A 14,325-nucleotide genomic window follows, 5' to 3' on the forward strand; every position below is an offset into this window, starting at 1 on the left:
TTAAATTCAAACTTAATTCGAACTTGGCACCTTGCCGTTAACTAGCTTCAATACATACATACATACAGCTTGCCTTATCTGCCCTTATTAATAATACAATACTTATAGCTATACAACGCTTATACCCTATAACAATAATTATGAACTGTGGGGTGGCTACCTTAGTGGACGCCTTACATCCCGCCCTTTCTTCGACGACGACACCGTCGCATCCTCGGCGGCGTTTATGGGGATGACTCCTGGGTTCCTCAACTAACTTGTCGCTTATCAGTTGCTTATGTTATTCCCTGCCCTAGCAGTGAAGTTCACGTGGAATCCACTCCATCTATTCTAAACTTATTCTACTGTTAGGTCTGCTGTGTACGCTCTTCTTTCACATCCAATGGGTTCGGTTCCCCTCCGTCTTAGGTCATCTCTTGGTAAAACGGTTTCAGCTGCGAGATATCGGCCTCCCTCTTCTTTCGTTCGCCTGGGGTTGCTAGGCGCGCCATGTTAGGCGACACGAATAGGAGCCATCGAATTTGGGGGCGTAGCGAAGCCCTCAGGGGGATTGGACAGATGGTGCTGCCGTAACAGGACCATCGAGTCCAAAGAAGGCCGCCACTCTCGTCTCCGCAAGTTGTAGTGTTTGCCCTGGTCCTTTGATGCGCGGTAGAGATTGCAGTGGAAGATATAATAGATTTCTTTTAAATTATTCTCTTTTGTCCTGGGGTCGAACGCACTAGTTACGGACCCCCGAGTTACCTGATCGTACAAAGCAGCGAGCAGCCTCTGCTCCCTGCCCTGCATTAGAAAAGCGGGACTGAATCTGGTCGAGTCCGCCACACTTGGGCAAAAGCTCGTCCCACGAACTCTGACGGCCTTCGATAAATTGCGCTATCATGGTCTTCACGGTCCGGTTGGTGGGATTCTCTTGCGGACAGTACGGGGTGGTTAAACGAAATGAAATTACATCCTGTAAACTGTACCTTCTTGTCGCACACGAACTTCCTAGGTACCCCGAGCCTACTCAGAGTTCTCTATCGGAATGCGGAATCGTACCCCGGCCAGTAGCTTCTTTACAAGTGGCGTCCGAGCAGGGACGTGAGGCGTGAGGCATGTTGGCGGATTAAAACCGCATGCCCAAAAAAAAGTTTTTTGAATAAAAAAATGTATACAGCGTATTTGTGGTCGGACATTCCCTAAAATGTGGGTACTATAGTAGAGGACGAGGGAAAAATAATGCCTCGCATATGGCAAAATCGAGCATACCCTATCGAATTTGTTTCATACCTTGTGCTAGACAGAAAATGAACACCTACAAGAAAAAGTACAGCGCTCACGCGCCAGACGGGCGACAGCGAGACCACGCACGCTGAAGCCGACGTCGGTGTCGAACGGCCGTTAAGGCGTCGCGACAGCGACTGTACTGTGGGACGAATTCAACTCACGCACGGTGTTGAATTCGTCAGTACAGTTGGGGAAAGTAATAGCTACGGGTGTGTTAAAGAAGAATAAAATAAGAACAGACAAAAGTAAGACAAATTAAATGAATGAGGAATTAAAGTTGCAAGGATATAAAGTAGATTCATTTGTTTTATTATACCCTTGCAGAGGGTATTATAATTTTGTCGTGAAATGTGTAACGCATAGAAGGAGACATCTCCGACCCCATAAAGTATATATATATATATTCTTAATCAGCATCAACAGCCGAGTCGATATAGCCATGTCCCTCAGTTTTACAGCTATCTTAATAAAACTTTACAGAACTCCTTCTTTCTGTTGCACGCAGCAGATATGTGAAAACCAGCTGGATCGGACCACTATATCATATAGCTGCCATAAGAACGATCGGTCGAAAATTAAGTTTTTGTATGAAAAAACAAATTGTTTTTCAAGATATCTTGACCAAACTCGGCATTTATTAGTTTTACTATGCTCCTCATATATATACAAAATCCTATTAAGATCGGACCACTATATCATATAGCTGCCATAGGAACGATCGGTCGAAAATTAAGTTGTATGAAAAAACATTTTGTTTATCAAGATATCTTGGCCAAACTCGGCACGTTTTCTCTACCGAACTGTCTCTACCCCTAATAAAATCGTTGCTTTCAGGATACCTTCGGGAAGTCGCTGACCATTTCCAGCTATGAGCAGGGGCATAGCTAGCCGGACAGGCTGAAAAATTTTCCCGGTGATTTCCCATTACTTTATTCTTTGTCCTATCTACTTAACACTCTTTATCTAACTTACATTGCTTTACTTTATTCACAATTTTCTTACTTTCTTTTTTCCTATTTATTGTATTTTCCTTATTAATATAGCAAATTAAGATTATTTTTAATTTCACTTGAGAACATTTTTTTCCTACTTACAACCTTCTGCTTAGATGTAGGCTCTAATAGCGTCACTGACAAAATTAGCTGTGAAAAAGGGCACAGCTGGCCGGACTGGCAAATAAAACACCTCCATCGGTCGGTGATGCTATTTAGAAAATTGTATACTTTAACTAGGCTTTTGGCATATAATTCTATTGTACAATCTTTTGAACAATGAGGAAGACACTCGTTTTGTCGACCATTAATAAATAAATAAATAAATAATTGGTGGATTATTTTGTTTTATGCTTTTTGATGAAGTGACCGACAAAAAAAGTATATATATATTTAAAAAGAATAATAATAATAATTTATACAATTAAGGGAAAATAATAAGACAAAGCCAAAGAAAGGTAAAGGCTCTTGTGAAAGATTATTAGGTGCTTTTTTGTGTTTTGGCTTTTGAGTTTTGCGGAGTCGCCGGGAAAAGACAAGAATAATAAATACAATTAAATCTACGGAACAAGGAACAGTCCGAAAAAGAGGGAGATCAGTGCAGGGAATGCCCGATCGCAATCGCCTTGTTGGGTAAGTGGGAAGAGGGACATTTAGCCAGGAGTGTTGTCGCCGCACATATGCCGAGAACAGGCAACGGCGCCGCCCATGCCAGGATCGGGTCGGCGCCGACACACAAAGGACTCGATAATAGGACACCCACTGAAGGTGCACGGTGGGGCCACTCGCAGCTTCATGGGCGAAGATTGCGTACGCAGGGAAGTTCGGGGAAGAGAGGACGACGTACAGGCGCGCATTCGGCTGGCAGATGGTTCTACTCTTGAAGTAGAGAAGGCAGGTCAGCCTAGCGGGGAAGACGGCCTATATGTTGATGCTCATCATGCCCTCGATGCTAGACCACGTCGTCCTGGGGATGGACTTCTTGGGCGCAATGGGCGGAGCCGAAAGAAGGCTTCACGCGTCAAGAAGCGGCAGTTCCTGCTCGGCAACCAATGGAAAAAGAATCGAAGAAGGAACCGAAGAAAGGCTTTCCAGGTCATGAAAGGGGATCACCTGCTCGGCAACCCACAATAACGGGTACGAGCGAGGAGTCGAACGAAGGCCTTCCAGGTCAAGGAAGGGGAGCACCTACTAGTCAACAACAGAATAGAGAAAATAATAAGAACCCGAAGGAAGGCCTCCCAGGTACCATCGAGTCCGCGCAGCGCCCCAACCGTCTTAGTCAAAAAGAAGACTAGCGAGTGGCGCATGTGCATCGAATACCGGCAACTTAACGCACATTCTATCCCAGATGCTTATCATGTACCTCGAATTAATCATATCCTTGAGCAGTTGCACTACGCCCGATTCATCTCCACTCTGAATTTGAAGCACGGGTACAGACAGATACCGATGGCAGCCGGTAGTCGTAGTGTATCGCCGTACACAGTTCCAGGTAATTTCCAGTGGCGGGTGATGTCATTTGGTTAACATTCGGCAGGTGCGACCTTTCAGCGAGCATTGGACAAGGTAATAGGGGCGGAGATGGATCATCAGAGGGCCAATCTCAGGCTGAATAGAAAGGAGTGCAGCTTCTTCAGGGAGAGGTTGGTCTATCTAGGACATGTCATTTGCGGGAGAGAAATACGTACCTGATCATGAGAACGTGGAGGCGATACGTAACCTGAGGACTCTGACCAATTGTAAGGAGTTGCGGCAGTGTCTCGGGATGGCGTCATGGTACAGGCGCTTCGTTCCCAACTTCGCGACTCAGGTACAGCGCTTAAGAAGAGCGAAAATGAACATGGGGTCAAGAACAGGAGGAGGCATTAGGTCAATTGAACTATAGCTTGACGACTGACCCTGTGTTGGCTTGTCCAGAGTTTTCCGTCAAATCCGTCCTGCAGACTGATGCCAGTAAGTATGGCCTCGGCGCAGTGCTGACGCAGACAGTAGCGACTGATAGCGTACGCGAGTCGTAAATTGCTGAAGACTGAGGTGAACTATTCCGCCACGAAGAGAGAGTGCTTGGCAAACGTATGGTCGATCCGGAAGTTGCGTTGCTACCTACAATGGTACCGGTTCGACGTGATAACAGATAATCTGGCACTCAGGTAGCTCAACTCGATCGAGGGCCCTTCAGGAAGGATCGGGCGGTGGGCACTGGAACTACAACAGTTCCAATTTGACGTAAGCTACCGTCGAATCTCAATGTCGTCCCTGACGCACTATCAAGGCAGTAAGGCAGTGGGGGCCGAGGCCCCCTGTAAATGGGTCGCGAGTATGAGTGCCAGGATCACCGAAGAGCAAACCAACTTCCGGGCTACACAGAAGAAAATGGGCAGCTATATAGGCATTTGGGCCATCGGACGGGCGACGAGGACTGAAAGCTTTGTGTGGCAAGTGATCAGCTGCAGGGGGTATTGAGGGAATGTCATGATGCTCCCACGGCCGGGCATCAATGCTTGAGAAAGCGTGTCGAGGTTGTCCCAGAGATAATACCGGACGGGTATGTTCCGACGCCGTACGTAAAGTGTTGTGAAATCTGCCAAAAGTTTAAGAGCAAGCAACTTAAACCGGCTGGACGTATGCTGACGAAACAAATAGCAGAGCCGATGGCAGTACTATGCGCGGATTTTGTCAGACCTATTCTATGGTCCAAACATGACAACACAATGCTACTGATGTTTCACGACGCTTTTAGAGTGTGTGTGTCCGGTATACCGCAACGTACTGTCCGCAAGAGAATCTTACCAAGAGGACCAACCGGACCGTGAAGACCTTAATTTCACTTAATGGTCCTGTTACGGCAGCACCAGCTGTCCAACGCCGCTGAAGACTTCGCAGCCAAATTGGCACCCAAATTTGACGGTCTCTATCGGGTAGTCAAATTCATATCGCCCAACATCGTGCGCATAGCGAGGCCAGGCGAACGAATGAAGAGGGTGGCCGATATTTCCCACTTGAAGCCATTCCACCAAGCGATGACTGAAGATGAAGAAGAAAAGCAGCACCTATAAAGGAAATAAGAGTGGCACTCGTCGCCTAGCGTAACCCCTGTACCAAATTTGTATTAGACTAGCACTAGTAGCGTAGCTAGAATAGGCTAAGTAGAATGTGAGCCGCACTGTGAGGATATTAATAACTAAGAATTGGATAAGTTGGCGAATGAGTTGAATTTACAGATGGACCCAGAAAATATTTCAATCTCGTCGGACGAGGACGCCAGCAACAGGAATACTGTGCCTTTCCCCGGACCTGGGCCAGGATACCGACGCCAACGCGACCCTCGACAGGGGCGCTTATTTTATAGTGAAAGATAGCCGCAAGAGCCGTGACGGACTAATATAATGGAACGTATGGACGGGATTGTCATGTTGATGGCCGTCGAGGTGACGAGCATGTTCATCGAAGTTTCGTTTCGCGGAATTAGCCACCGTACGCGGAAGAGCCCCCATCTCCCCCGTTGGCATCTCCGTCACCGATGACGCCTGACCCGACAGCCCCAACAGCCGTCGGCGAGGCAGACGATCCAACGGACGAGGAGGAATTCCTACCGCTCGAGACGGGCGAGCACACGACATCAATGCCGGAATTCAGGACGATGGAGTCGGCGGGAACGGGAATTCCCTCGTCGGCCCCGGACGTCAAGTCGTCATCGGTGGAAGTAGCACGCGACACCCCAGTATCCGGCAGTAAAGCCGACCAGCTCTCTTACATCTCGGACCGTGTCGAAGAAAGGGACCAGCCGGGACCGAAGCCCACGGCGACTTACGAGTCAGTAACAGAGGACGAATTAACGGAATTTGGAGGTAGACCCCAATAGCCCATTTCCTCGGACTACTCTACGCTATCTGCTAAAGATCCCCGAGGTGGGTAGTGGCGCCGATCTAGCTTCTCAAAAAGTAGTGGAGCGAGCACAGGAAAAAGCCTCGGTAGAGAAAACCGGCGGAACCGTCAACGCCATCAAACGGCCGCCCGGGGTAAGCGCCGCGGAGGCCAGCGACAACCCAGCGTCGAGGAAACGCCGGTACCGATCCCCAAGAAGTCTTGTCCGGAACCCGAGACGATTGAAGCAGCGCAGCTACGCGTGCCGCATTCGCCCCGCGACCGTCAAGAGGGTCCAGCCCGGGAAGGATAACCGTAGTTGCGGAGCCGTGGCCACTCCCCCAGGTGGTCATTCCGAACCTTGGTTGGCGCCAATTGCCGTCTGCCAGATGGTCACAGAAGAGCCGTAGACCAGAATCGAGGACGCGATGCCCCCTCTCATACCCATAGCACGCGCACAGGCACCCGGCACTACTTCCCGGAAGGAGATGGAGTAGGCATGGCCCGCCAGGGAAGACGCGATGCTGCCGTTAGTGCCCTTTACACGTTTGGAGGCGCCCTTTGCCGTTCACCGGGCGGATATGGAAGCGGCGTGATCCGAGTAGTAAAAAACGGGACGCTCTACTTTGCCTATTAGGCCGAGGAGAACGATCGACATTTTACCCGCAGGTATCTCCGTGACCCCCCGATAGCTAGCGGTGGGGGAACATCGTGGACTTGTTCGATGGACACAAGTGGGACACCAGCCGGTGCTCGACCAAGTGGCGAACCTGAATTCAGGGGCAGCCCCACCGACTGCTAGTCCTGAGTCTGAGGAGTCCTACGCCAACAGAGACCGTCAGAAACCCAGTCTTTGATTCTGACCCCTGGGGGCGAAGAGTATTTCCGCGCGGAATGCTTTAGTCATCGGGCGTAGTAGACCTAATCGAAGGAGAGATAACGATCCGCCTGGGCCGATATCAGCGAACCCGTTTCCGGGTGACAGAATGCAGCCAAGTGAACAAAGTCACGGTGACGCAACCGTGAGGCGGCTACCCAGAGCAGCCACCCCACAAACCTGATTCACGGCAAAGAGCCGTTAGGTTTTAAGATATTCGCGTTAGGTAGAATCACGGTAAGAAGCCGTTAAATTTAGTGTTTATTATTTTGCTGAAATTTAAGCATCATCAGTATAAGTATTAAGGAAGGCATCAAGCCGTTACACCTATAGTTTTATTGTTTTGTTAGTTTTGATCATCATAAGTATTAATAGTAAAGAGGGCAAGGAGCCGTTTCCGATATCGATAGGATAAAGGCATTGTTAAACATATTTGTATTGGAATAAGAGGATAGTTAAATTAAGTGATGCTTATAAAGAATGTCTTTCATATTCATTTCCTATTAACACTAATCTCGGACACCGTGGCTAGCCGGTATTCAACAAACCCCTTTCCTAACCTAAAACGTAGTTTTTCGAGCAAAAAGGCTTTATTACGGCACAACCTCTTTCCTAACCTAAAGTGTGGTGTATCGAGAGACGAGGCACATGATAACAATCCCAGCAGTAGTTTGCGTTAGTGTTAAGACGAACTCTGGCAGAAACCGTTGAGCTATCCATTGAACTGAACTGAAGGTCAGGTCGGTCGCTCCGGAAACGAGCACGACCTTCTGCTAGGTTGTCTGACATTTACAACACTACCCCATGTCTTGTAAACATCGTGGACCTGGTATGTCTGAGAGTCATTAATACCCCTGCCAGTAACTCCTTGACAAAATTAACAAGTAAAACTCTATTAATCCACTTTACTTTTGCAGCGTATCCGCCCTACCTGTGTCTCCCTCATTTTGGCCATTTGATGGCCTTCATCAGCCCATGTCGGCATATTTTATTTTATTTTTAAGATATCTTATATCATTCAGCAAATTTATCAGTTTATGCGTAACGTTTCCTACAGTTTAACAAGTGCGTCCAATTATTGTATTCCTTATTGTTATGGTCAGTTGACATTTATTTATAAAATTTAAAGTTTTTTTTACAGTATACCTCTACTCTTCAAAACTTCGTGCAAGCGGACTTTTCTTTCAAATTCACTTTAACAGATGGGTATTACAGTGTGCATTATTTTATAATAATAGACAATTGATATACATTTCTAATTGAAAATGTTTTCTTTGAAGGATATCTTTACTCTGCTATTTATAATTTTATACAAGCGAACATATCTTCTCACCTCCAGCAGGTACGTATAATTATTGGTATAATCTTTTAATTGTTGATCGGATATAAATGTCTTGTTTCACATTTTTATTACAGAGTACATTTGTTCAACAAATTAAACTGGAAAGGCGACAATTTTCGGAGTGTTGCGATTTTCCCTAAACAAAAATAAATTAACTACTACAAAAATCTGCTCTCGTTCAGGGAGCACAATTAGCAATCTACGTCTGACACTGCTCTTTACTGGGGCGAGGAGAACCGAAACGGAACTGACCCACTCGTATGGTGTGGGCGTGGTCTCGCCCGTTGCCGCTTCTTCGCTATTGGAGCCCCGTCTATGTTTCGTTTATGTTTGCGCTTAATAAATTTCGCTTTGCAATTAAGAACGCCCGCTTTCGTGATTAAATTTAAATTTAAATTTTATAATGGCAAGACCGATGACTTGTGGCCGAATCAAAACTATACACGAGTCCGTTATTCTCAAGTACGGTCACTAAACAAACAATGCACACTGAAATGAATCTTGATACTATTAAAAGGCTGTTTGGTGTATCTATGCATATATATATATAGAAGAACATAGCTGCACGCGCACTAATACTTTAATGCAACTATAAATGCATGAGTACACTCTCCCTCTCAGACTATATTAGCTTTAACATAATTCTGCTTAGTCAAACATGAAACCTACGATAAGCTCATTTGAATTCAATAAAAAACACTCTAAGAACTGAAGTCAAATTAGCAAGTTCGTTTAATATATTTGCACTACCATGTGTGAATGTTTTTTTAATTGAATTTATTATTATTGCTTTTATTTGTGAGAATAGCTGTTTATAGCGGCCTGGTAGATGCGGTAACACAACGTTATGTCGGTGACGGGTACGAATCCAATTTAAAAGAAAAATATTTTGTATCCTATCTTTTTTTTATCATTTTCAAAGAACTTTTACAACTATCTATAAAACAAATCATTCGAGATTTTCCACCCTTGCATTGCATAAAAAAACGGTCAAACATTGTTAGTGCGAATTAAAATAATAGCCTCTGTCCACTGTTTTAAGAAATGTCACATTTTCAATTTGAACATATTGGTTCCACCGGTTGTAGGTAACATGTGAGTGGTAAAAGCACCGCTTTTTTAAATAAACAGCTGATCAAGTTTCTTTAATTTACATAAGCGCTGTAATGTTTTTCTTCTAAAACTGAAAAATTGCGAAGTAAGGGCTCCATTTTAGTTACACTTTTCGGGACTTCGTCATGTTTAAATTCTGAAAACTACGGAATTATTTTAATATTAAATTTCTTGTTTAAGGTTGCCACTTGGCTTCGTTGATATATCTGCGGCTTATGGTTATGATACTTTAGCAGTTTTCACAACATCGATAGAAATCTCGATCAATCATCGAATTTATAATTCTGACATTTTTGAAAAATGTGTGAAATGGTTTTCTTATGGGGAAACGTACAGGCCGCATTTCACACATTTTGCAAAAATGTGAAATTTTTAGAAATGTGTTCAGTGGATAGAGGCTATAAAATGTCGTCCGAGCATTAAAACTTGATGAATTTGCCAACATTTGCGAAAAATATTTATAAACACTGTTTTATTACCATCCGATCAGCATAAGAAATTTGTTTTCTTAAGCCAAGACTTAAAGCCAAGACGGAAATTTAATGAGAAAGTTTTGAAAATACCAGAAATCCCGTATTAAATTAATATAGTTCAGGATCGTGCTCGGAAGCTCTAGTATTTTTTTTAAATGCATTTTAGGGGTTTTGCAGTGTCTGTATTGTCCGATTTTCTTCTGCTGCTCTTCTTTCTTAAATTTCACACGGCTAACGAGTAGCTTTGCCATATATCATTGCAAGAATTCATTTTAAATAATTCAAAGTATAGAAAATGCATGTATATCTATGTACTTACATACATACTACTATTTTTTTCACTTCTCGTTCATTATTTACTTTTTTTACCGCATTCACTGTATTTTAAGTCAAAACAGCGCTGGGATTTTTTCGTAACCTTATCGGTAGCGATTAAACAATTATGGTGCAAGTACAGCATCTTAAGTGTTAACGACGCTGTTTTGCTGTGGGCTAAAATAAAAAAAGGTTTTATTCTTGGGAATAAAATGTATTTTTTGTTCTACTTTTTGTTTCATCCTTAAGCGCCAAAGGTTAACTGGGTTCGAAACGACACAATCTCTTAATACAAATATTTTAAATTATGCACAAAACCAATATGCATATATAGTGCAAGCTGCATACTAAGCTTAGAATATTATTGCGGTACTTGTTAAAGAGTAAAAGGATGACTTTAAATTCAAGCTGGTTCATATGTAAGAACTTACATAATTAATAAACAAATATAAACAAATTTATCTTGGAATACCATTTTAATAAAGAGGCCGAGGTTATGTGTTGAATAGTTATAACGATGTATTTTTTACACAGATGTGCGCAAATATTGTCCATCAAAATGAATGTAGTGACAGTATCACACAAAAACTTCAATCTGTTTTGGCTTTGCGAACTATGTTGTACTGTCGGGCTGCTGTGTACAGTGCAGCAGGACTATTGTGCGGAACTCTCTAAAAAGTCATTGAGTATGATATTGGGCCAAGCCTTTAACCCACGCTACATGAGCATTGAGCCACCGAAAGGAGGAACAAAAGAGGATGCATCGAACTTTGGATTTAAGAGATCACTCTTTGATGTACCATTCTATGCCGATAACAACGTCGTTTCATTAGGTACTTTCCCCGCTTGGGAGACCAACCATTTTGCATACTTTGCAAAGAAGGAAGAGGACTCATTAAAAAAGAAAGACATAAACATTAGAAATGCTTTTTTTGAAGAAGGCGGACATGGAAAACCTGAAGTATTTAAAACTCGGCCTTGGGAGTGTTCCTCAATAATTAACTGGATTGATCTAGGATTAAATTATTTTCCACGCTACATCCGCTCCATTGAGTGCATTGCTAAGAAGTGCTGGTACGGCCACTTCAAATGCAAACCTAAATCATTCACTATCAAAGTGCTTCGTCGTAAACCTGGGTCTTGTATTCATGTAAGCGAAAAACTAATCTTAATAACTTCAGACGAATACATAAATGAATACACACAATTATGGATTTGGGAGGAAATCGCTGTTAACTTTTGCTGTGAATGCGTAATGCTATACTAAGTATAATTTAATGAGATTATTATTTTTATATTCGTTTAATTAAAATTTAAAGTTATATTCACAAAAAACGGCTTTTAACATTAAGAATGAACGATACTAAAATAGGCCTCATGTTCCTCCTCATCGACATAATAAAATATTGGGGAAATACTGTTGGGTAAAGTATGATAGTTCTACTTTTAAATATCAAATTAGGTTTAGTTCCATGAACCCATTAAAAATGGGTATAAGGGTATATTGTATTTGTGCAAAATCCAAATGTATGTAAAAGGCAGAAGGAATTATCTCGGACCCAATTAAGTATACATATTCTTGATCAGCATCAATAGCCGAGTCGATCTAGCCATGTCCGTCTGTCTGCCCGTCCGTCCGTCCGTATGTATGAACGCAAGGATCTCAGAACCTATAAGAGCTAGAGACTTGAAATTTTAGATCAATATCGTGTTTTTTGGGCAATTTTGGTAAATAATAAGAGCTAGAGTCACCAAACTTGACATAGCTTCTAAAATAGAATATATATCTGCATTTGATGTTGGAAGAAGAGGGTTCAGGGTATCCCCTAGTCGGGAGCTTCCGACTAGAACCTCATACTTGTTTTTTTTGGAAATGTTAGATATATTACTAAAAAAAATCCCATCCAGCAGTAAGGAGTTTATTAATTTGCTTTCCAGTTCTGCATCGTCTTGACTAGAGTATTATTGAATTGATTGGGCTTTATTGTATTGCAGATTTTACTTTCTTTCCAGTGCACTCTCATTTATAGATCGTTTAAATATCTTAAATTGTAGTCGTTTATTTTTCCTCTTTGAAGACACCTTCACTTGTAGAAACAGCCAGGCGTTTCTTAAAGGCTATGTACCAAAAAATGTTGTATTTTTATGACAAGAAAGTTAAAGAATTATTATTGTGGAGCTAAAATGTTATTATCGGAAATTACTAATGGAAGATTTTCATGCTTATCGCGATCACTTAATTACGAGCGAGCATTTGACTGCACCATAATAAATTTCGGCTATACTTTATTATCCGCCGTAGGGGCAAATCGTCAACGGTACATGATTTGGGTTTTGGCCGAGTCTTCAGAAAACGCATTGAAAACAACAAACAGTCGGGAGCCCCCGCCTAGGAAATCCCTGAACCCTCTTATTACAACACTAAATGAAGTTCGAGCTACGCTAGGGTTCGAACTCGCGGCAGACCTCATCACTTGCCACTGTCTCTACTCAACAGCCACACCACAAATAAATTTGAAGCAGACGCGTATGAATGTGTGTGTGTAAGTTAAGCGGAGTCAACGAACGGTTGGCCAGAATATGACTCCGACCACAATTGCTGAATAAGCATTGGGCCGGATGTCGTTGCTTAGCCGGCAGACTCAGCATATTTGCGTGGCCGCTATGAACGAAGAAATAATTTAAGAATCATATTCTGTTAGCTTTAAGCCCAAAGAATTGTATCGCATGTTTTAGTTCTGAAATAAACGTCGTTAGTTCAACACGTCGGTACTCCGGCACCAAGCCGTAAAACATAATTGCTAAACGGGCAACAAATAAATGTCACTTAATCAATACACTCAAAAGACACTTATATGGCGCCCAACATATTTTTAGTTCTGAAATAAACGACGTCATTTCAACACGTCGGTACTCCGGCACCAAGCCGTAAAACCTAATTGCCAAACGGGCAACAAATGAATGTCATTTAATCAATACACTCAAAGACACTTAATTTGTACATGTATACAGAAATTCTTGGAATTTGCTGGTTGGCTGCTGCTAGCATGTGCTTACACGTAACTATTGTTTCTCTACCAAACTGTCTCTACCCCTAATAAAATTGTTGCTTTCAGGATACCTTCGGGAAGTCGCTGACCATTCCCAGCTATGAGCAGGGGCATAGCTTGCCGGACAGGCTGAAAAATTTTCCCCCACCGGGTCGGTGATTTCCCATTACTGTCCTCTTTGTCCTATCTACTTAACACTTTTTATCTAACTTACACTGCTTTACTTTACTAACAATCTTCTTACTTTCTTTTTTCCTATTTATTGTATTTTCTTTATTAATATAGCAAATTAAGTTTACTTTTAATTTTACTTGAGATCACTTTTTTCCTACTTAAAACCTTCTGCTTAGATGTAGGCTCTAATAGCGTCACTGACAAAATTAGCTGTGAAAAGGGGCACAGCTGGCCGGACTGGCAAATAAAACACCTCCATCGGTCGGTGATGCTATTTAGAAAATTGTGTCCTTTAACTAGGCTTTTAGCATATAATTCTATTGTACAATCTTTTGAATAATGAGGAAGACACTCGTTTTGTCGACCATTAATAAATAAAATAAATAAATTAACCGATCTTAATGAAATTTTCCAATTAACTTATTAACTTGATTTATAGCTCTACGGTGGTAGCTTGGAGGTGGCGATAGGTATAAAATGAAAGATGCATGATATATATATATACATTATTCTAGAAGAATCCTATCAAGTTTGGTGTCTCTTGCTCTTAATATTTACAAAATTTGCTCAAAAAACAGGATGTCGATATTAATTTTTATCGATTGCTTGGAAACAGAGTGAGTTATCGATTATCGGAAACAAACTTGATCTGCGCAGCTCTTATAGGTTATGATATCCTCGAGTTCATACATACTGACAGAGGGACATGCCTCGATCGACTCGGCTATTGGTGATGATCAAGAATATATGCTTCTGCTTGTTACACACATTTTCACAAATACGTATTACTCTCTATACCCATTTTTAATGGGTTCAGGGTTTAATAAGGGCTATAAATATTTTGGTTTGGGCT

General features: G+C 42.5%; 1 protein-coding gene across 2 annotated transcripts; it reads left to right on the plus strand.

The window, feature by feature from the left end:
• The first annotated feature begins 10,544 nt into the window (after positions 1–10,544).
• Positions 10,545–13,868, plus strand: trk (trunk). 2 transcript variants are annotated; one of them, XM_002057379.4, is made up of 3 exons: positions 10,545–10,667; positions 10,783–13,307; positions 13,365–13,868. In XM_002057379.4, the coding sequence occupies exon 2, from the start codon at positions 10,808–10,810 to the stop codon at positions 11,513–11,515; it is 708 nt and encodes a 235-aa protein (XP_002057415.1). In that variant the 5' UTR covers positions 10,545–10,667; positions 10,783–10,807; the 3' UTR covers positions 11,516–13,307; positions 13,365–13,868. The 2 variants fall into 2 exon arrangements, with proteins under 2 accessions (XP_002057415.1, XP_070065330.1); XM_070209229.1 differs by lacking the exon at positions 10,545–10,667 and having other exon boundaries at positions 10,676–13,307.
• The last annotated feature ends 457 nt before the right edge of the window (positions 13,869–14,325 follow it).

Source organism: Drosophila virilis, chromosome 4 (assembly GCF_030788295.1).
Source record: "Drosophila virilis strain 15010-1051.87 chromosome 4, Dvir_AGI_RSII-ME, whole genome shotgun sequence".
In the NCBI taxonomy this organism is placed as follows: domain Eukaryota; kingdom Metazoa; phylum Arthropoda; class Insecta; order Diptera; family Drosophilidae; genus Drosophila; species Drosophila virilis.

What these genes read in the sequence shown, in the direction of transcription:
- trk (XM_070209229.1), top strand. Translation starts at nt 10,766, where the DNA reads ATGTATTTTTTACACAGATGTGCGCAAATATTGTCCATCAAAATGAAT.